This window comes from Chelonia mydas, chromosome 5 (assembly GCF_015237465.2).
Source record: "Chelonia mydas isolate rCheMyd1 chromosome 5, rCheMyd1.pri.v2, whole genome shotgun sequence".
NCBI classification, from domain to species: domain Eukaryota; kingdom Metazoa; phylum Chordata; order Testudines; family Cheloniidae; genus Chelonia; species Chelonia mydas.
This window is the reverse complement of record NC_051245.2, coordinates 37,880,772-37,904,066: the sequence shown is the minus strand read 5'-3', so window position 1 is coordinate 37,904,066 and position 23,295 is coordinate 37,880,772. Positions and strand designations below refer to the sequence as shown.

The following is a 23,295-nucleotide window of genomic DNA, read 5'->3' as shown; positions in this document are numbered from 1 at the left end:
GGAAGTCTGAGAACTCCTCCCCAACAACATTTTAAATATAGTTTAATAAAGATCTAGTTGGGGATTGGTCCTGCTTTGAGCAAGGGGTTGGACTAGATGACCTCCTGAGATCCCTTACAACCCTGATATTCTATGATTCTATTGTTAATGTGGGGAATTCAGTAGAATTGTATGCAGAGACTTTGAAAATATAAATCTGTTGTAGTTGCAATACATTTTTAAAATCTGTTTGGAAATTTGATCAGTTCAAATGTGTGGGAAATCTTATGAAGCTGATAGTTTCTTTATATCTTTGTAGTAAGACTTGTTAGAGTTTTTATTCCTTGTTAAAAGTTGTTTTTTTTTATGTTGTCTTGTTTTTCTTGTTACAGTTGGTACCAAAAGCCCCGAAGTACAGCTTTGTGACTTGAAGTCAGGATCCTGTTCTCAAATTCTGCAGGGTACTTTTTAGCCTGAAACATAATTTTTAAACAGTAACTACTTTAAGTAAACCAGCCAGTGTAAAGAAACACAATCCAGTCAGTGTAAAGAAACACTATAAACAATGTGTTCTTTGTAAGTAATGTGACTGATGTGTTTAGTACCAGTTGTGAAAATTACACAGTGAAAAAGGTTCTTCTGTGTATTATTCTAGTGCTACTGAATTGGAGAACACAAATATTAATTAAGGAACAGCTATCATTTTAGGTCTTTGGGAATTTTAATAATAAACGCTGATTTCTGGAGTACTAGTTAGTCTTAAATCATTCTAGAGTTACTAGGCATGTGTGAAACCAGTTTGGAGGAAAATTAGTTTATACATTTAAAATTAAAAAAGCATGTTCAAAGGTATTTTTGTTTGCATAACTCAGACTTCTTCAATCAAAATATTAATTAGCTGAGCAAAAGTGTTATCTAGTTAATATAGTTTATTTTTAAAAACAAATTATGAATTTTTAAGATTTGAAAGTTTTAAGAGACTTCTGGGGGGCTTTTTCATTTATCGTTCTATAAAAAGGCAAATTCCATATAGCATCCCTTGAGAATAATGGGCCCAATTTTCAGCTGGTGAAAATCAACACAGTTGTACCAATTTACACCATCTGAAGTTCTGACTCACTATAGATTAATATTTGTTTAAACGTTGTTTTAGGATCTCCAGGAATGTTGTACTTGTGTTCATGAAGATGGTGTGTGTGTGTGTGTGTGGTGTGTGTGTGTGTGCGCTTTTTTACAAAATCTTAATATTTTTAAACAAAATATCCTCCAGAGATTTTGTATGGATGTACTTTCTTTAAGACTCTTTGGCTTCAGAGGCTCGGGGAGTAAGATATTACTCGACATAAGGATAGCAGTATCTGAACCTTTACGTTTATCTAATAATGTTAGGAGGCCCTAGGGCTTTATGCTCTGGAAAGCCTCGGTGTTTGAGTTGGTTGTGGGTAATTGAAATGAAAGACTACAAGGGAAATATAAATGATGAAATGTTGAGTGTACTGATGTAGATGTACAGAAGGAAGTAGTGTAAATAACTCTTGGTTATAAGGCCAAAGATATATGTATGTGATCTAACCTACTTTTTATCAATCAGATTTGCTCGCTTATGCCCATTTTATTATAAATGGCACAGTAGCAACGCTATATTTAGATAGCCTAACACTTTCTATTGTTTATAGTTTTTCTAGACATCTTTTTGAAGAGCTCAAAAACCACTATAGTTTGTTGTTAAATATATTGTATCACCACCCAATAAGCAGTGCATGGTCCTCGTGCTTCTAAGAGACCAAAAGAAAACACACACTTAACTTCAAATTTGGGATGTTGGTAAGGAGTAGAATAAATAATCTAGATATAGGAATGAGGATCTGCTGAATAAATATATATATATTTTTAAAATAGCTCAATAAAAACTGACACTAAATTGTTTTTACATCTGTGTATTTTAAATGTTACTGTTAAAACTTCTGTAACAGTAATGTAGTAGTCTTAGTAGTTGTATGTGCTATTCTATTGCTAGCATAGCTGTAGAACGATAAAGTCATTTGGGCTAGTAAAGTATAGAGAGGTAAACTTAGTATTCTTCATATCACTTTCAGCTGAATGCATTCTTACCCAAGCAAAGGGGGGGAAGTAAACTGCCAATAATCCAAAATAAGGAACGCTCTTCCCATTCACTCCAAATTAATACCAGAATATTGATGGTAGTTGTAAATTGGTAGATTAGTCCAATTGCATTTCTCTTGGATATATGCCACATTTACTTATATCAGAAAAGTTGTTTATCAGTAAGTTACCTGAAATTTCTCATGTACCATATTTGTAGGTCACAGACAGGAAGTGCTGGCAGTGACCTGGTCCCCACGTTATGAGTATGTCTTGGCAACTGCAAGGTAAAAACTATTTCTATAATGTAAATAAGCAGTAAAATGGCTTATAGAAAGCATTGTAAATGAACTGACTTGTTTAGAAAAAATATTTGGATACACAACAGTTTCATGTTAATTTGAGGTGAAGGTCTGCGTTAGTATTTATACTACCATGATACTGTGGATCCTAGATGGGAAAAATTGGATTGAAGAGCTATCCAAATGGTGCACACAGGTTGGTCTACACTTAAGTTATGTCAGCATACCTATGTTGGTCAGGGTGTGAAAAATAAACACCCTTGACTGACATAGCTCTGCCAAGAAGATCCCCAGTATAGACGCAGCTACATCAACGTAGCTAATGTCATTCGGGGAAGTCTTAAATTGGCAGAAAAACACCTCCTTTGGTGAAAGCTGCATCTATGCTAGAGAGCTGTTTTAGCCATAGTGTAGCTATATCCTAAGATTATAGGTTGAGTTTGTGCATGGATAGCATATATAAGAGGCATGGGTTTGGCCAGTGATACAGAAGATGAGGTCATGGCACACGGATAGAAGGGATGCAGACGTCTTTTCGTCTCTTTGTTCTCCCAGCCAATTATCTATGCAGATGGTAAAGTCCAGAGAGAAGTCTAGACCTGTAGGCGTCTCAGACCAGTTCATCTTTGATTTCTTCCTTCAACCACCGCCAGAATTGGTACAGTTTTGCTGCATTGTTCCACTCTGTATCTGCTGTGAGCCACTCTGTCTTGCCCCTGCTAGTCCCCTTGACATTCAAAGTCAGTGTGCGTCATTGAAGACGGTTGACATTGATTGGAGAAAGGCATCCCAGTTCGACAGCACTGGACTATGGCCTTCTACCACAGGGAGGCCCAGACTAACGCGTCTCCTGTCAGCAGGCTGATAACTAAGGTCACCTTAGCCTGGTCAGAGACATAGATTTGGTGATGTATCAGAAACAAGCCAACATTGGCTCATGAAACTCCAGAACTGCTGTCAGTTCCCATCTAACTTTCGGGCAAGGGTATTGCAGGCCCTGTTTAGGACAAGGGCCTGCAGACAGTGTGGGGTGTGTCTCTTTCTTATTTCTTTATGCTTGGTTTGCACTTCTACTATCTATTATTGTGGTTTATGGTGCTTTAAGAACGCTGGTGACTGACTATTGTACCTCTGAACTCTGCATTCAAGAATTTAAGAGACTTGTTACTTGGAAGCAACTGCAGGTAGCATTGGTGTCAGCAAGACTTGTAAGAAAGATCCTCTCACTATGCTTTCCCTTCACCCATGGAACAGTGTCTGGCTCCTTCTCCCAGAACACTCATCTTTTTCTCCTGGAAAAGTCTCAGATCCCTTCCCTTCAGGGTACGGCTGCTCCCTCAATTTGGGGAACACTTTCTCTTCTGGAGCTCTTGCAGTTCTTTCCCCTGGGATACTCCTGTTCCGTTTAAGGGGATGTCTCCCTTTGGGTTTGCCGTCCTCTTACAAGCCTCTCCTCCCCAGAAGCACCTTCCTCCTGAGAGCACTCCCTCTGACTGAACTCATTTTTAATAGGGTGTGAGTGCTTCTCTACTGATTGACCGTTAACCAGTCACCTGAGGCAAGCAGTAACTCCCAGGTAAGTTCTCAGAGAGCTGAAACGGGCAAGCTAGGCCCTGACTCTCTCCTTTAAGACCCAGTTGCCCGGTGACAGCCTCTGATTATCGCTGACATTGCCCTGGAGGGTCTGAAACTAAGTCATACCAGATGAGGCAATCAGTGTTAGTCCCAAGGGACTGCTACCCAGGATCTGGTCTGAGAATGGGAGAATCACAAGCGATGGTTAGAGGCTTGAGACCTGAAGATGGCAAGGGATGTGGAGGGTGAAAGGAGAGGTCAGAGGTGCAGTTCACCCAGTGACAGTGATGCTGCTTTCACACAGTACAAGCAGAGAGAGGTTTTCAGTTTCTCACAAAAACACTAGCTTCTGTAGATTTCACTGATCAAGGTCCTGGACATGACATAACGGATTCAAAAGAGGAAGAATATCCCAAGGCTTGTCAGAGGCTTGTTGCAAAGCTTTAAGCTTCTGCTGACAGATGGAAGGACATGACCAGGAAGTATGGGGTGCTGGGTGTGTGTAATTTACCAAGGATACTCCATAGCACTGAATCAACTTTCCAGACCCAAGTTCGTGTCGTAACAGAAAAAACAGAATACGACGGAGACAGTATATCATCTCTGACAGATTGCAGCAATAAAACAGGTTCCTTTCTAAGGATGAGTATAGTTCACAATACTATTTTTATCATCACAAAGAGATCTGGTGGGATTGTCACTCTTGACCCTCAGGTCTCAGTATGAACCCTAACTGTACTAGCAATAATGCAAAATTTTGAATGAAACAAAGTTAGACTTTGACAGCAATCTCCTTCTAGAACTTGGTGATATATCTGATTCTGAAAGAAGTTTACTCGGGTATTTTTAAGAGGAAAACAGTATGAAGTGTAGCAAGGTCTCAGTTGGTCTGCCGAGCCACTATGCGGGGGAGCTACTGCCTCATCGAAAGGCCCTGGTCACATCTCTCTGTCGACGGGGAACTAATGGAGGGAGGTGGGACGTCGCAGTTGGCGTGACACGGGAGTGCCGGCAAGAGTCTGTGGCACGCTCCTCGGGCAGGGGAGTGCCGGCAAGAGTCCGTGACCTGCCCCCCAGGCAGGTGAGCGCCAGCAAGAGTCTGTGATGCTTTATCGGGGTTCTGCCAGCCCGTGGCAGGGGTAGGGGAACGCAGGCCCACCCGACTCCACTGCATTTCAGCCCAGGGCCCTGAGAATGGGTGGGGCGGGGGGGTCCTGCCACTGGGTCAGTAGGGATCCGTCTGCAACACGCTGACCAAACACCAACTCACCTCACTGTCCAGTTCTGCCCCTGGGCTACTTCCTGCCCGGTCTCTCGAGTGGGTCCCTCTGGTTCCTCCCTCTCGTCGGGATATACAGCCCCTGGTAGCTCCAGCTTCTCAGCATCAGGCTGACTCAGACTCAGATCGCTGCCCGGCTCCTCCAGTTCCTCGGAGTACTCTGCAGCCGGCAGTTCTGGTAACCCGAGTTCCCGCTCTGGGTCAGGTTTGCCCTGGTCCAGGGTGTCCACTGGTTCAGCAGCAGGGTCCAGCAGCTAGCGGCCTGTGTCTGTCTCCCTCACTGGGCTAAGAGCCCTGCCTTTTGTATGTCCTGTTCCATCCCCTCCCCTTCCGGGGGGTGGAGTAAGCTTGGCCTGGCTCCGCCCACATAGTCTGAGAGAGTGGCTCCTCACCCTCTAGTTCGGAGGGAGACCACACTGGCTCCCTACATGAAGTTCCTCCATTTTTTTTTGTCTTTTCCCCCTTACAACAGTCTTCACTTTCAATAGAAAGTCTTCCCCCCGCTTTTGGTTTTTGTTTTTTTTTTTTGAGGGGGGGCGTCTAGCAACTAACCTATGCTAGCCCTTAATGCTTTAAGCGGCGAAACCATTATTATTGTTATGTAATTAGAGTATGTGGTACGTCACAGGACACTCGTAAGGACACTACCTTCTGAGACGGATATGACAATATTCTGGACAAACTTTATGGACGTAAGATAAATATTACTGAATTAATTTCAGTGCCTTTGGAATCCATTTATTAAAAATGCAGTTGTTTGTGCTTTGTGGGGTTGTATATTACCTCAGATCTTCTAATGTAATTCCTTCAGTCGTCAGCCCTGTGAAGCCACCCACTGGAGAGGTTCACATATACTAGTTCAAACTGGATCTCCAGGGACCAACAGACAAAGAGGATTTTTGGATAGATATCGTCATTGTAAAAAGGCTCAGGGCCTCCTTCCTGGTCTCCAGCAAATCAACAGGACTTCTGGTCTAAGGTGGGCTGCAATCCTGAGGGAAGGGTTGGAAGGATTTTGGCCTATGAGGCCCCAGAAGACTGAGTGCTTGTTCTAAAGTGAGGCTGTGATGAACTTATGACCATTGGGAACGCCTAGGGGGGTTGAAGGACTAATCTCCAACAAGAAACCTTGGTTAAAGTGATGGGGTGATCTCTGGTAAATGTATTAGCAGATGTGTAGGTTCTTTTATTGTTTAATATGTTTTCTCTGTAATGCTGTTACCTTTAAAGTAGACTTGCATAGGAAGTGTTGTGTGGTATCTTATAATTGTTGGCCATCACTCTGTTGTTAGTCTCTGAAGAGAAAGTAAGCAGTCCTGCTTAGGCAGAGTCTTTTGCGGAGAATAACACGATGAAGGTGCAAAAAGAAAAGGAGTACTTGTGGCACCTTAGAGACTAACCAATTTATTTGAGCATAAGCTTTCGTGAGCTACAGCTCACGTCATCGGATGCATAAAGTGGAAAATACCACCCTATACTTTCCACTTTATGCATCCGATGAAGTGAGCTGTAGCTCACGAAAGCTTGTGCTCAGATAAATTGGTTAGTCTCTAAGGTGCCACAAGAACTCCTTTTCTTTTTGCGAATACAGACTAGCACAGCTGCTACTCTGAAACAATGAAGGTGGAGTTGTTTAACCAGGAAATACCCAGTCAGAAGGGAAAGAGATGCGGGTCTTCACCCAAGAAAGGCAATGGGTGGGGAGATGGAAGTCTGAGAGTGGGTGCTTTTTGGGGGCGGGGGGCTTTTGTTTTCTTTAATTGATCAAAGTGATATCTCAGCATCTGTCTGTCCCATACCATCTGTACAAATGGGAGGAAGCCAGGCCCAGCACCCAGTCCATGGTTTCCGTACATTGACAACAGAATCCTGAGCCACTGCAGGGAAATACGGGTGCAATTGCCAGGAACTGACACACCTGCTCCAATGAGTTTGCCATTTAGAAGGACATCACTAAAAAGATAAAAATACGCTTGTAGATGCCACGCCAGGTACTAACTGAGAATTGTTTTGTTTTTGTTTTATTGTTCTCTTTCTATTTATGAAAATGTAGAGGTGCAAAGAACAGTTGACTGATATAGATTAGTGTTTGGGAACCTCGTCAAAGACTTTAAAAAAGTCTTTTTACAAGTGATCTGGAAAACTGATAGATACTTGGAGTGGAATGTCTGTCCATGCATATGTAACACAGGCCTGCTGGGTGTGGGGCTCTGTCCCCCGCTAGTGGCACCTTAGACCACTTAGAGATTAAGGAGTCTGCTACAACCTCATCTGGCTTTTAGCTCATACAGTAGAGGCTCATACACTAAGCTTCAGAGGTCCCAGGTTCAATCCTGCCTGCTGCGTTACACACAGAAGTAGCTTGAAGAAGGCACAGAGATAAGAGGGAGAAGAAAACAAATGGTAGAGTTAGATGTTCACTATTGACAAAGGAAATGAGAAGATGTGGGGCTTGAGAAATCAGACCAAAGATATGATTTATGTATGTTCCTTGATGGATGACCTGCTAAGGATGACTTTCTCACAGGATACAGTTACAAAGGACAGAGAGAGAATCTTCATCTTTCTTCAAGAATACTGCTTTGTAGGAACATAGTGAAGAACTCTCTAGCTGCAGTAGAAAAACTGGGGCTGATTATAGGTGCAAAAGTGGGAAAGCTTTTCAGAGAAGAGAAAAAAAGGTATGTGATCCATCAGATTTCAGCTGGTAAAGCTGTCATGTTCTGAATGTTAATTTGAGTTAATTTCCAAATTTAGTTATGAACTAAGTTCTATCTCAGGCCTCTTCATGGGTTCCTGTTGCTTTTTAAAGGTAACTTCACGCCTTGTTGAAGGCATCTCATTCCTAGAGTTCAAAGTGTTTAAGCAGTCCATGTCCTGCTGACTTCCTTACTACATCTAAATATCAATGTGTAGCAGCTGTGACGGGGACACACAGAGCTTAAGTTTCAACATGGATTTGTGACAGAGGATCCGTGCTGAAGGATGTGTGGTTATGGAACGTGCTTCCCACAGGAGATTGAGCTAACCATGAATCTCACCCCCTTCAAAGCATGCAGCAAGCTATGCCTTTTTAAACAAGCATTTCCTCAGCACTCGTGTTGTAAGACACCCAGCACAGAGGGAGCCAGTCACCAGCACTTGGTTACTGTAAGCAACAGGTTTAAAGAAGAGGAAAGAAAGCTCTACCTCTTCTTTTTTTTTTTTTTTTTTTTTAACACACCTCTATTAGTGGTGCATGATATATCTCAAATCTTGTAGGCTGTTCAGTGACTACAATGAATACATTTAAATACATATGTTTTCAGGTAGAGATTCTCTCTTAAGATGCATGCAAAGGTTTGAGTCCCAGGGAAGTTACTCAGATTTACTAACATTCAGCCAGTACTGAACCCAGAAGTGAATAACACATTTAACCAGATTCCCTGAGCTTGACATAAAGCATTCAGAGAGACCTCTGCTGGGAAGAGAATTTTCTGTAGCTGGGTACCTGTAGCTCTTGGTGTCTTCACTACAATTCAGTATACCTGGAATCTGTGAAGGTACAGGTGTTTACACTTTGTTAGCTGCCTAATTTTAGCTGAAATAAAAAAAAAATTGGAGAAAGCCAAAATTTGGCTAACTTGGAAGTATACTGTTATGGTACAGCTGTGCATTGTCAGGTTGTGAACCTAAGGAAAATACCCACTGCTATGTCTTTTGCTTAATATTTCCATTTTAAAAAAAACATGTTTTCCCTGCTGACTACATTGAGATCATGGACAAGCTACTCTTGACTGTGTCCCTCTACTTAGTTTGTGTGACTGGACGCTATTTTTAAAATTATAGGAATCCAGACAGAGACAGATTGTTGTAAACTTATGACCTATCTTCAAGAATAGGGAAGATAAAGCCTGAATGGATGAATGAATGAACAATCTATAAGAGCTGCAGAGAGAATTAGTGCCCCCAACATTTTGTATCTTATTCACTCAGGAATGCAGAACATTTTCTTACTGTTAAATTTTGGTGTTCGCCTTCTTTTTCTTTTTTTGTTGTGTGTGTGTGTGTGTGTGTGTGTGTGTGTGAAATCAAGTAGACTTTGTGTCACCATAAATATGCATTATATAAAGTGGGTACAATTTGGGGTCTCTCCTCCAGAACAAGTGTGTGTGTGTATTATATTCTCAGATGAAGGCAAAATATGCTGCTGCCTTTATTAATCCAAATCTATTTTTACACAGAAAACGTTGTTGGAAATACTTGGTACCACTGATTCATAAGCAAAATGAAAAGCTGCTGCTTTCAGTTGGTGCACTGCTGCCTTTTCAGCACACATTCAGTGTGCAACGTTAGCAGCAGAAAACAGTAAGGGGAAAAAATAGCAAAGCAAATAACCTATCTTCTTGTTTACAGAATAGGGACACAATTAATCTTTTCCTGCTTTTATGCTGTTATTTTTAATTACATGGGCATATCATTTCTCCAAGGACTAGATAGACTTGTATCTTGTTCCTTAGCATTTTTGCAACCACATTCTATTTGTTATTGTACTTACACAATATTATTAACAAGTACGATAATATTGTACTAGTTATTCAAACATTGTGTAGATGAGCAAGAAGCTCAAAGTCTGCCTTGACGTCCACTCTCTGCATTCTCATTAGCTTGAATGTGATATCACAAGGTGTAAATCAGGGCAGAATCCAGCGCAAAATGGGAACATCTACTGGACCCATGACAGAAAAAGATGGGGATGTTTGGAGGCTAATCAATAAATCCATACAATTTATTTTTCTTAGTGCTGACAGTAGAGTAAAACTCTGGGATGTGAGGAGAGCATCTGGATGTCTGATTACTCTTGATCAGTACAATGGGGAGAAGTCAAAAGCATCTTCTGAAGCAGGTAATAAAGAATATATTTATAAAGGAAATATGATGGTGGTGGTACGGTACATCTTTACCTAGAAGCATTCTTGAATTTATACCATCACAGTTTTTAATGCAAGAAATGACCATTGTGATCATCTAGTATGATCTCTTGTATGACACAGACCATAGAATTTCACCTGGTAACTCCTGCATTAAACCCAGTAACCTGTGGCTGAACTAGAGCATATCTTTTTAAAAGGCATACTGGATAAAATCTTGGCTCTGTTTGAAGTCAGTGGGAATTTAAAGTTTTCAAATAATGGAGAATTGACCACACCCCTTGATAAGTTGTTCCAGTGGTTAATTACCCTTACTGTTAAACAATGTGTGCATATTTCCAGTTTGTCTGGCTAGCTTCAAGTTCCAGCCACTGGATTTTGTTATGCTTTGGTCTTCTAGATTAACGCTAGATATCTTCATCTATACTAAGCAAGACATATATATGTATTAGGTTAGTTATAAAATTCAGAATTTAATTTTAACTTTGTTTAATGCTAAATTATGCTGTTACTTGAATACTAACAAAGGTGGATAGGTCCTGGAATATACTAAATATGCCCTGGTTAAAACATTAACATTATTAACATTTTATACGAATGCAGCTAAACACAATTTCTGCACTTGGGAAGCAAACTAAATTAAAGGAACAGCACCGTACTTTAAATCGTAGTTCAGAAATTAATTTGGATTAATTCTGGATCCAAGTTCCATACACTGGACAAACAAAACCAAATATTAGATCTCATAAAGCATCTTCTGAAACGAAAGAGGGTGTTTGATTTTAAAACGGACAAAGTAAAAAACTGTGTCTAATCCTAATCCTGAAAAGATTAACTCATGCCTGAATTTAAGCACTGTGAGCAGTCCCATAAATTGGACTAATTACAGTGTGTAAAGTTAATCATGTAGGATCAGAGTTTTATTCAGGAAAATACTGATGGTGGATTTATACATAAAACAACATTGAGTTTGTTTTGTAGGCTGTGGTTTAGCTTTGTGCTGTCTCATGTTCTCTGTTGCATATATGGAATATGAATGATTGGTTTTGAGAATTAAAAATGTAATTGACACTCAAAGTTATTGAAATGACAACATACTGGGAGAACTAAGAATTTCTTTTTAATTTAGCTTACAACTTTTGGGTCCCAACAAATGGACTTCTGTGTATGTTGTCTTAAAATGGATTAATGAAAGTACAAAAATCGATAACTCAGAGAGGTGCTTTAGAAATGCCGAAGACAGGGGTGGGAGGGGGAATCTGTTCTCTTGGATGACTGTTGTATGTTAGAGATTTTTAAACACACAATTCCTGTGCTCCCCACTTGATTATTTTTTTCTCTCTGGAAGGACAAATTTTGAAGTGTGTGTGTATATAGTTTCATGAGAACTGTTAGGTTTGTGGTGTTTTTAAAATAGGAACTGAGGAACAAATTGTCAACAATGGAAGAGAAACATTTGAAATACTAGATCAGAACTGTAAAATAAACTTAGCTCAGTAATTTCTTCAAAAAATTTTGCAAAGCAGGTAAAGCAGTTTTAACAAAGTAAAATGGAAGCTCCAAATTACGAACTTGGGGAAGGGGACTAAGTGTGCAAAAGACTTCTTTACGTATGTAAAAAATGTAGATGTAAACAATCTTTGTGGTGGGGTGCTACAGAACAGATCATTAGACAAATAGCTTTCACATCATGTTCACAAAGAGCTTATATTTTATGCTGCAAAAGAGAAATATATTCTTATTATAGACGGAGGAAAAGCTGTCTACAGAAACACTTGTAAACCTTTAAAATAGTGTCAGATCCTGCATTATTTCTGCATCCAAAACAACCATTAAAGTCAGTCAATGTTTTGCCAAAGACACAGAGTTCAGGATTGGGTCCTTTTTGGAAGTCGTCATTAGCACTTTGCTTTACTTTTGATGTTACTGTAATGTCATCTGAGCATCATGATATCTGCAGAAACTGAAAAGGGCATTGAAACTTTTGTATGTTTACTCTCATTTTGAATGAAGTACGTTCAAACGCACATAATACATTCACAATATAGAATCTAACGTAGAAGGAACTTCATCACTTGGCATCAAAATCCAAAGGTTTTACAATATATATTTTATAAGAATCTTTGTTGCTTTCAAATAAACATTTATATATTCTTGAGTGGAAAGTTGTTTGAGTATTTAAATAGTGCATTCAGTACTACAGGTGTACAAAATAAAATAATAAATCTTCCCTAAATAACTGAACAGACTCATATTTTCCTGACAGCAAACACTGCTCATAATGGAAGAGTTAATGGCTTATGCTTTACAAGTGATGGACTTCATCTTCTGACTATTGGTACAGATGACCGGATGAGACTCTGGAATAGTTCCAGTGGGGAAAACACATTGGTAAGGTTTTTAAAGGACCTTCAGTTGCATTTCTTGGTTACTTTTAAGAGACTAATAGACCAGTGGTCCAGTTATGATACATAATTTAGCTTTGGAAGTAAATCTTGTGCTGGACACTGCTGCGTAATCTCAGTTGATCTATGTATTTTTAATCAAAATAATTTATTTTCTATCATTTTGTCAAGTGAAAATTAGTAACTAAGAGGCCTGCATGGCCCACCATTTGAAAATGAGACTATAAAACCAGTCATTTGTGACAGTAGCTCAAATCCAGGTCAGGCTGGCTGTAACCAGAAAGCACTAACATCTGTTGGCAGCTTGTCTGAAATAAATTTGGTTCTCAGTCTACTTTTCACTGGGTGGGTGTCCATACCACAGACTGAATAAGTATGGAGACTGAATTAATCTCTTGTCAGTAGGTATAGCTCTTTCCAAATAAGTTTGAGACCCGCTGAGAGAAGTAGGCTGCATATAGCCCTCTTTATGCAGTCTGTTTTGTACGTGCTCCCTCCTAACCCTTTTAGCCACTGGAAGGCCACTTCTCATTGGTTCCAACCACAGAGGATCCTGAATGGCCTTTTTAGGTAATTCCTGAAGGCCATCTCCACCCCCCTCCAAGAAAAGGACACCTTCATGCAGATTGCACCAAGGCAGCGGGGTCATCCAGTAGGGACAACTAGTGCCTGGTGTCACAGATCACAACAAACTTTCAGTAGGAATACAGATTATATTCCTTCATCTCTCTAGTCTCCCTACCCCCATTGCTCTTGTGCCTGCTTTAAACTGCTGCTGCACCTGCTCCCTAGAGAATATTAGATATACAGTCCCAATGAAAATACAACTCTAGTGATATAAAATTAAAGTTTCGGAACACTCTAAAAACATTTAATTAAGAACTTAGATAAGTATAAATGGCAATCCCTACCCAAAAGTACAAACTGAGGGCCAAATCCTGCTCCCATTCAAATAAATGACAAAAAACTCCTGTCAGTGGGAACAGGATAAGCCCTAAAGTGAGCGTAAAAATCTGGCAGCATTTTCCTTTTGGCAGGGGTTGATCTTGCTGGGAAGAGATTAGTGGGTTCCTTCTGATGCAAAAAGGCTCAGTACCCCACCTAGATATTCTAAGGGTATGTCTTCACTGCAGCATTAATTCAGCACCAGCATTCACTGATAGGCACCAGATTCTGAGTATCTGGGTTAGCCTGGGTGTGGGCAGCCACACTGCAAAGTCATACCTGAGTTACTGTTGCTACCCCTTTGTGCTACATTTACGCATGTGGGTTGCTGAGACTTCCGGGGGCATATTCCATGCTTCTTTGTGCTACCGTAAGATGACCTGCTTATGATTCTTTCCCAGTGAATTGTGGGAAAACTTGTCTGTTTTTCAGGGCACATGGTGGGGAATTGCGGGATGCGTGATTTAGTCTGCATCCTCATTGTAAAATGGGTAATGTTACCAGCCCAAATGAAAGCCTCACTCAGGTTTTAGCCTACAGCCCCATATAAGTGATCTAGCCCAGACTGAAAGCACCACTAAACTCAGATGAGAAGGTTTTGTTCATGGATGGGAAGGGGGTGAGGGGCAACACCTGAGTAAGATCCCAAGTGTTAACTCTGCTATGAAGACATACCCCAAAGGGAGGTGGGAGTGGCTCTCCAGAGAGTGGATATAAAGAGAGTGGGCTGAGGAGCCCTGGGCGTAGCGATGACTAAGGAGAAGGCTTAGAGCTGAAACTTATCTTTGATAATACTGTCAAAATTCCAGAAAGAGGGTGAATTTTGGCTTTCGACAGTTTGTAGATTTTGTTATGGAGCAGGTTGAGAGAGGCATTTCTCACAGCATCCCACAAGAATTACTCTGGAGTCTGAGTAAATATTTATCCCTTTTAAGTTGGCAAGGAGAGTTTGGCCTATAGAACTAGGTTACCTTCTTACTGGGAAAGAAATGGGTGGATGCAAAAACAGAGAACATCTAAGTATTTGCTCTCCTGAATAGGGATTTTGATTACAAAAGCAGAAGCAAAGTTTACCACTTCTACCATTCTTTGTGTGGATCCCACTTACGGTGTGCATGTACCTCATGTGCACAAGATCAGAATTTTTGACCAGCAGTGCCTTTGGGGGCTGCATCTGTGCCCTGCATGATTTCATGCTCTCCCATCTGAGGGAATAAAAGGCAGAATGGCACTGACCACCTCATTTCCTGCTTCTTCCAAGGCAGAACTTGATGGTGTCCACCTGCTATCCCATAGTGCCCTTTCTTATACACAAGTTTGTAGATATTAGTACATATTTCCAGTTAGGATTTGCAGCTCTCTTTCTGTGTACATGCATGGGAATGACGAGGTGGGCTGTTGGGTTGTTTCTGCCTTTACCCTTGATTACTGTTGGTGCTGAGGGTCATGCCCCCCTTACCCCTGTCGACCTTCCCCGTGGAGCTGGGCTGTGAGCAGGACCACGACTCGGTGGGGGGCCATGCAGACAGGGGTAAAGGGGCTGAGGCTGGGGCCGCAGCTGGGGGAGGGTCTGAGAGCAGAGCTGTGGTTGGGGGCGGGGGCAGGAACGGAGCTGTAGCCAATCTGCGGTGGGGACTGGTAGCCAGCCCGCAGCCAGATGTGGCTCCACTCCCAGCCCCACGTGTGGCTGAGGCTGGGGGCAGGGCCAGGAGTGGAACCACGCTGAGGCTGGGGATTGGGCCAGGACCCAGGGACATGGCTGCGGTCAGGGCCGGAGCAGAGCTGGGGGCGGGGAGGGAGCTGCCCCCCCACTTCCCACAAAGGTCTCTGCCTTAAGGTTAAAGTTCTCAAGTCCTCTCCCTCTCAGCTTATGCAAATATAGCCAGTTGAACTCCATGGACTACAGAGGAGCACCTTTCATTGTCCCTCTGGTCCCAGCTGCAAGCTACCTGCAAAGGCCCTGCAGCTCCTTTTAATCTGAGCCTGCTGGCTCGAATGGCTGCTTCCGTGCACACACTGACTTAACTTATCTAGCTTCCCCTCGCTCTCAACTTCTGCATTATGGAGCAATGGTAGCTACTTTATTATAGTTAAGAATGTGACCCTGTTTTCGTTATTCAAGTTAGATTTCAACTCTCCTCTCATTTCCATGAGCGTGGAAATATTTTTTTTAACCTGAAATTTCTCTGTTGGAGGCTTATTCCTTCACCCACTTACTTCCCTGGTCCTTCTCGCATGAACAGAGAGCAACAATACACGAAGTCCAAAGGTGCAAACAATTCGATATTTATTGGGGTGAACTTCGAGCAAGCATGATTCCAGTTTCCTTCCTTAGTGTCCCCCTTCCCAGCTCTGACACCACAGAGCCTTACCTGTGTCCATGTTCCCATTTCTCCCTTTAGCAAAACATGATTCCAATTTCCCGACCCCCATCCCTGTTCCCATTCCCCCCCCCACACACACACACACACACGCACCCACTTCCTGATTGACTGCAGACTATATAGTAAAACTTGAGTTCTGCTTAGCTGTACCTTAACCAATCATTTTACTGAAATTTAACTAACCAATCCTAACATATTGTAACATGATTATTTAACCAGTTATATCCCACCACCTTAGTTAGTTTACACCCAGCAAAATTAATTATACAGCAGACAGAAACAATCACAGAACCAGACAGAGATTATACAGACAATAGGGAAATGGGGACTACAGTGATAGAACAACAAAGAAATGAGGAGTACTTGTGGCACCTTAGAGACTAACAAATTTATTTGAACATAAGCTTTTGTGAGTACAGCTCACTTCATCGGATGCAAACCAATGAAGTGAGCTGTAACTCACGAAAGCTTATGCTCAAATAAATTTGTTAGTCTCTAAGGTGCCACAAGTACTCCTTTTCTTTTTGCGAATACAGACTAACAGGGCTGCTACTCTGAAAGAAATGAGGATTTCACATCCTAGCTATTGATGAGTGAGTTCTTGCCAGACAGGATACTATCAAACTAAGTTTCCTTTTACATCTTCTAAGCACTTCCCTTTCTCTGGAGGCAATAGGCATTGTCAGGACAGGATTGTATTCCTAACAGCCCAATAGCACCTTATTTCAATGTGACTAGTTTGGAATGTGAGGATGTGACCCTTCACTTCCCAGCTTATGGCTGCCTCTGCTGCTTAGCCAAAGATCTTAGCCGAAGCACAGGGCCTCAGACTGTCACAGTAAGAGAAGGACCTTACACCGGCAGACAGTGGTTTTGATTCTTTCTTTAATACCTCTATAACTAGCTACGTGATAAGAATACACCTAAATTCTTAGAGTATAGGCCTTTACAGACAGGCCTGAATATCTATATCCTAACATTCTCATATGTGAATTCTGGCCAGAAAAGAAACATTGGGGAAAATGAGGTTAGAGAAGTTATTTTGTGTGTGTCTGTGTGTGATTTTTGTTTTGTATTTTTGAGTTACAGGACTATGGAGGGGAAGGGGAAAGTATTTTCACATTTGGAAAAAAAATCAATCTTCTTTATATTGTCATCTGTAGAATAGGTTGGTTCGAGATTCCAGAATTGTATGGCTGTTTTCATTAATGTTTTTTAAGGTTAAGTGAAAATGTTTGATTTAACTATGAAAATATAAATCTCTGAGAGCTCTCATATGTTTGATGTCCTTAGAAACTTCTTCATAGTTCTTGCAGAATATATAATCTTCCATGGAATAGTCTGAATCTATTAACTTCATAAGCCACATGGTTCTGGTTCAACAACTTCAGAAGTGTCTACAGACACACTTGGTGGAGCTTTTAATTTCTGGAAGGTAAATAGTTCTGGTTCAAGGAATGTGCAAGCAATTACTTGTAAATTCCACGCGGAAAGTAACTGGTTTTGCATCAGAAGGCCTGTGCAGAACTTTTTTTCAGCAGTGATTTTGCAGAGAACTGATTATACAATTGGCAATGACACCGAAGAGCCTGTATGCATTAATTTAAAATTGCAACATTGGGTTTTAAATCACTAACAAATTATAATGTCAGAGAGAAATCCATTTACTTGACTTATTTTTGAAATATTTGGTATATTGCCATCATGAGAGTTAATCAAAAATTTAAACAACTATAAGAAATTCCCAAACAAAAAATAATTGAGATAGTTATGGATAAAAAGACATATACTTGAATGTAAAATAGCCTTATTGAGATGTTGGCCTTTGGAAGAAATTATGTTATGTTTGAAAGCCAGAAAGCCAGATTTAAAGTTCCACAAACTGTCTTAATACTGGCCATTATACCATCCCACGAATGCTCTTACTAGTAACCATCTTCCAGTTACCAACCAGAAAATGGCATCAGCATAACTAATCTACCCTTTCATACTTTATATTGTGATCTTGGGCCACCTCCTGCCCAACACATATCACCTATCAATCCCAGTTGAAACTCACTCACCTGTTCAGAATGAGAATAAATGACATCTCTTATACTTCAAATAGAGTACATTGTTTCATATCTTCCACTCAGTACAATTTACCCTATTCATTATGCTGTTTTCATTAACTTTGGAACCCAAAAATAAGGTGTATGCATTTGGGAAGCTCACAGTTGTGTTAAATTCCAAAGTAGCAAGGTGCTTGCATAACCATTGTTTTATTGAGAATTTAACTCTTAATTTTAAATTTGTTTTAATAATTTAAACCACAAGAATTAGCTTTGTATAATAATAGCTAACAGCTTAATCTTGCATCCTACAGGTGAACTATGGGAAAGTCTGTAATGAAAGCAGAAAAGGACTAAAATTCACCATCTCTACTGGCTGTGATCCAGAATTTGCGTTTGTACCATATGGTAGCACCATTGCTGTTTATACAATCTACTCAGGAGAACTGATAACTATGCTTAGGGGACATTATAGTACTGTTGACTGCTGTGTATTTCAGCCTAATTTTCAGGTAAGTGAAGTACTTAAGGGAGTTTAGAATGTTCATAAAATAATGAGTTCATAGATTTTAAGGCCAGAAAGAGATCAACACATCATCTAGTCTGACCTATACAACATAGGCCATAGAATTTCATCCAGATACTCCTGTACTGAGTCAAGTAACTTGGGTATGTTAAATCTCATCTTGATTTATAAACATCAAGAGAGGGAGCATCTACCTCTCCCCTTAGTAGTTTATTCCACTGGCTATCTAGTTCATCATTCTCCCTGTCCAAAAAAAAAATTTTTTCTTTTCTTTCTTTTTTTGTAATTTTAATTTGTCTGGCTTTAACTTCCAGCCATTGGTGCTTGTTCTGCCTTTCTCCGATAGATTAAAGAGCTTTTTGTGCCTTTTAGTTTCTCCTTGTGCAGCTATTTTTACAACATAGTTAATTCACCTCTTGATATTTTTGTTGATTAGCAAACAAATTGCTCCTTAAGTCTCTCTTTTAAAGATATTTTCTCCAGCTCTCAAATAATTTTTGTGGCTCTTCTCTGCACTCTCCAAATTACAACATCCTTTTTAAAATGGGAACAGATGTACTGGATGCAGTGTTCAAGAATAAATCTCAGTAATGCTGCATACAGAGGTAAAATTACCTCCCTACTTCACTTTATCTAAACAAGAATCACATTAGCCCTCTTCCACAGCATCGCACAGGAAGCTCATGTTCAGTTGTTTGTCTAGTATGATTCCTAAATCCTTTTCAGAGTCACTGTTTTCCAGAATATAGCTTCCCATTCTTGGCCTCTTTGAATATTGGCCCAACTTGAGTACTCTTCCAGTTGTCTACAGTATTCCAGGATTTATTGAAAATTAACATCAGCAAGCCAGAGATCTCATCCATCAGTTCTTTTAGGAGTCATAGATGGAAGTTATCTGGGCCTGCGGATTTAAAAATATTTATCTGTAGTAGATATTGTTTAACATCCTCCTGAATTATTAATATACTGGAAAATTAGTTCATCATCCTTATGTGTAATATAAGTACATCATTCTGCTTCTTCCCAAATACAGAACAGAAATATTATTTGAACACTTCAACATGTGCTGCATCATTATAAACAATTCTACCATCTCCATCTAGTAATGGTCCTGTGCCATTATTAGGATTTCATTTGTTCCTAATACACTTAAAATAAAAATTGCTTGCTGTCCTTAGACTTGCCAGGTATGGATTTTTCTGTGAGGTCTTTAGCTTCTGTCATCAATGTTCTACACCTCCATAACTTTCAATTTTATATTGCTTTCTGTTTATTTCCCCTTTTCAAATATGTTTATGTATATATTATTTTTGTTACCTTCACTTCCTCTCTTAACCAGGATGGGCTTTTAATCATTAAACTTAATTAGCCCTTTGGAACCTCCACATATATATACGACTGGTTGGGATTTGTCCTCTCTTTGGCCATGAATTTCGTGATCATTGGTCCCTTAGAAGCCACCAATTTGCTGTTTAGTTATCTATTCATCTTTATCCATCATAAAGAGATCTAAAATAGTTACCTGACGTTGCTTTACAATAGTTTCTTTAAGTTGTTGTTATATATACCTACCTTCAAAGAATGGTGTGCCACTTAATTCGTATTTATATATCACTTTGAGATACTGGGAGTAAAGATGCTACAAGTACAATATTATTATTGGCTCAAATTCTGCTTAAGCAAATATCCTATTGACATTGATGAGATGTTAGCCTGATGAAGTATTGAGGACAGCAGGATTTGGCCCATTATTATAACTGAGGGGTTGGATGAAGGCTAATGGAAAAAGGCTAATCTATTGCCCATCTTTAAAAAAGGGAAGAAGGAGGATCCTGGGAACTACAGGCCAGTCAGCCTCACCTCAGTCCCTGGAAAAATCATGGAGCAGGTCCTCAAGGAATCAATTCTGAAGCACTTAGAGGAGAGGAAAGTGATCAGGAACAGTCAGCATGGATTCACCAAGGGAGAGTCATGCCTGACTAATCTAATTGCCTTCTATGATGAGATAACCGGCTCTGTGGATGAGGGGAAAGCGGTGGACATGTTGTTCCTTGACTTTAGCAAAGCTTTTGACACGGTCTCCCACAGAATTCTTTCCAGCAAGTTAGTATGGGCTGGATGAATGGACTATAAGGTGGATAGAAAGTTGGCTAGATTGTCGGGCTCAACAGGTAGTGATCAATGGCTCCATGTCTAGTTGGCAGCCGGTATCAAGTGGCGTGCGCCAAGGGTCGCTCCTGGGGCCGGTTTTGTTCAATATCTTCATAAATGATCTGGAGGATGGTGTGGATTGCACCCTCAGCAAGTTTGCAGATGACACTAAACTGGGAGGAGAGGTAGATACGCTGGAGGGTAGGGATAGGATACAGAGGGCCCTAGACAAATTGGAGGATTGGGCCAAAAGAAATCTGATGAGGTTCAACAAGGACAAGTGCAGAGTCCTGCACTTAGGACGGAAGAATCCCATGCACCATTACAGACTAGGGACCGAATGGCTCGGCAGCAGTTCTGCAGAAAAGAACCTAGGGGTTACAGTGGACGAGAAGCTGGATATGAGTCAACAGTGTGCCCTTGTTGCCAAGAAGGCCAATGGCATTTTGGGATGTATATGTAGGGGCATTGCCAGCAGATCGCGGGACGTGATCGTTCCCCTCTATTCGACATTGGTGAGGCCTCATCTGGAGTACTGCGTCCAGTTTTGGGCCCCACACTACAAGAAGGATGTGGGAAAATTGGAAAGAGTCCAGCGGAGGGCAACAAAAAATGATTAGGGGACTGGAACACATGACTTATGAGGAGAGGCGGAGGGAACTGGGATTGTTTAGTCTGCAGAAGGGAAGAATGAGGGGGGATTTGATAGCTGCTTTCAACTACCTGAAAGGGGTTCCAAAGAGTATGGCTCTAGACTGTTCTCAGTGGTAGCAGATGACAGAACAAGGAGTAATGGTCTCAAGTTGCAGTGGGGGAGGTTTAGGTTGGATATTAGGAAAAACTTTTTCACTAGGAGGGTGGTGAAACACAGGAATGCGTTATCTAGGGTGGTGGTGGAATCTCCTTCCTTAGATATTTTTAAGGTCAGGCTTGCCAAAGCACTGGCTGGGATGATTTAGTTGGGGATTGGTCCTGCTTTGAGCAGGGGGTTGGACTAGATGAGGTCCCTTCCAACCCTGATATTCTATGATTCTATGATTATTTTGGAGGCTGTGCAGAGGGAAGCCTGGTTGTGAAATCTGCTGTAGGAGTTCAGTATTTTGCATTTACTGTCTGGTGTTCAGATAATAAACATGGTTTGAGAGTTCCTGACAGAGTCAGGAGTAGGGACAATGTCTTGTCTGTAAAGCACCATGCAAACCTAAGGAACAGTATAAATAAGGTTATGAATCTGTCACAGTTTCCATGATTTTATGAGACCTCCATGACGTCTTGAATATTCCAATAATTCAGCCCTGGGCAGTGGGGCTTGGTCTTCAGCTTCAGCCCCAGGCAGCGGGGCTCGGGCTTCAGCTTCGGCTTCAATAAATCTGAGATTTATTATTTATTGCTCACATCCTGTCCATGACTTTTAATAAAAATACCTGTGCCAAAAACGTGGCCTTAAGTATAAAGTGAGTCACTGATGTGTGAAGAATTGCAACTTCATTGGAAAATTTAGCTGCTTTTCTCCTGAGACCTTGCTTTTTTTGTATAGTAAGTGTCTATTACAACTACCTACAAAGGCAGTTGATGACCTGCCCTGATGTGGCAAGTCAGTAAGTGTACAGAAAAATTAAGATAATTACAAACTAAACAAGGTTTATGTGCATTCTGTGTTAGGAATTCCCAGAATTACACTATACTCTGCCACAGACGTGCATCGTGCTTTGCAGTCTACATATTGTTCTGCTCTTAATTGACTCAGGAGCTCAAATAAGTTTATTTGTTTTGTGTTAATATAATTTTATTTAATGTAAACTCTAGGCTAACTGAAAACCATACAATCCTTGGACAGGAAAGCAAGACAGAATAGTTATAATGTTCACAGTAAATATACTGCAGAAAGAACAAGGAGTACTTGTGGCACCTTAGAGACTAACAAATTTATTTGAACATAAGCTTTCGTGGGCTAAAGCCCACTTCATCAGATGCATGCAGTGGAAAATACAGTAGAAAGATATGGATATATCTATATATATACACAGAGAGCGTGAAAAAATGGGGGTTGCCATACCAACTCTTAACGAGATCAAACAATTAAGGTGGGCTGTTATCAGCAGGAGAAAAAAAAACTTTTGTAGTGATAATCAGGATGGCCCATTCAAACAGTGTGAGTAACAGTAGGGGAGAAATTAGCATGGGGAAATAGTTTTTAGTTAGTGTAATGACTCATCCACTCCCAGTCTTTATTCAAGCCTAATTTAATGGTGTCCAATTTGCAGATTAATTCCAGTTCTGCTGTTTCTCGTTGGAGTCTGTTCTTGAAGCTTTTTTGTTGAATAATTGCAACTTTTAGGTCTGTAATTGAGTGTCCAGGGAGATTGAAGTGTTCTCTGACTGGCTTTTGAATGTTATAGTTCTTGACGTCTGATTTGTGTCCATTTATTCTTTTGCGTGGAGATTGTCCGGTTTGGCCAATGTACATGGCAGAGGGGCATTGCTGGCACATGATGGCATATATCACATTGGTAGATGTGCAGGTGAATGAGCCTCTGATAGTGTGGCTGATGTGATTAGGTCCGATGATGGTGTCCCTCGAATAGATATGTGGACAGAGTTGGCAACGGGCTTTGTTGCAAGGATAGGTTCCTGGGCTAGTGTTTTTGTTGTTTGGTGTGTAGTTACTAGTGAGTATTTGCTTCA

At 40.7% G+C, this 23,295-nt stretch overlaps 1 protein-coding gene across 3 annotated transcripts in view; it reads left to right on the top strand.

Annotated features, from left to right (window-relative positions):
• The window catches only part of ERCC8 (ERCC excision repair 8, CSA ubiquitin ligase complex subunit), a 123,614-nt gene that overhangs the window by 14,206 nt on the left and 86,113 nt on the right, over positions 1–23,295 (top strand). For all 3 annotated transcript variants that reach the window (XM_043546510.1, XM_007055344.4, XM_037902858.2), the window contains exons 6-10: positions 372–440; positions 2,303–2,369; positions 10,020–10,123; positions 12,415–12,539; positions 18,248–18,445. In XM_043546510.1, coding sequence (XP_043402445.1) covers positions 372–440; positions 2,303–2,369; positions 10,020–10,123; positions 12,415–12,539; positions 18,248–18,445 — 563 coding nt within the window. The remainder of the gene's footprint in view (positions 1–371; positions 441–2,302; positions 2,370–10,019; positions 10,124–12,414; positions 12,540–18,247; positions 18,446–23,295) is intronic.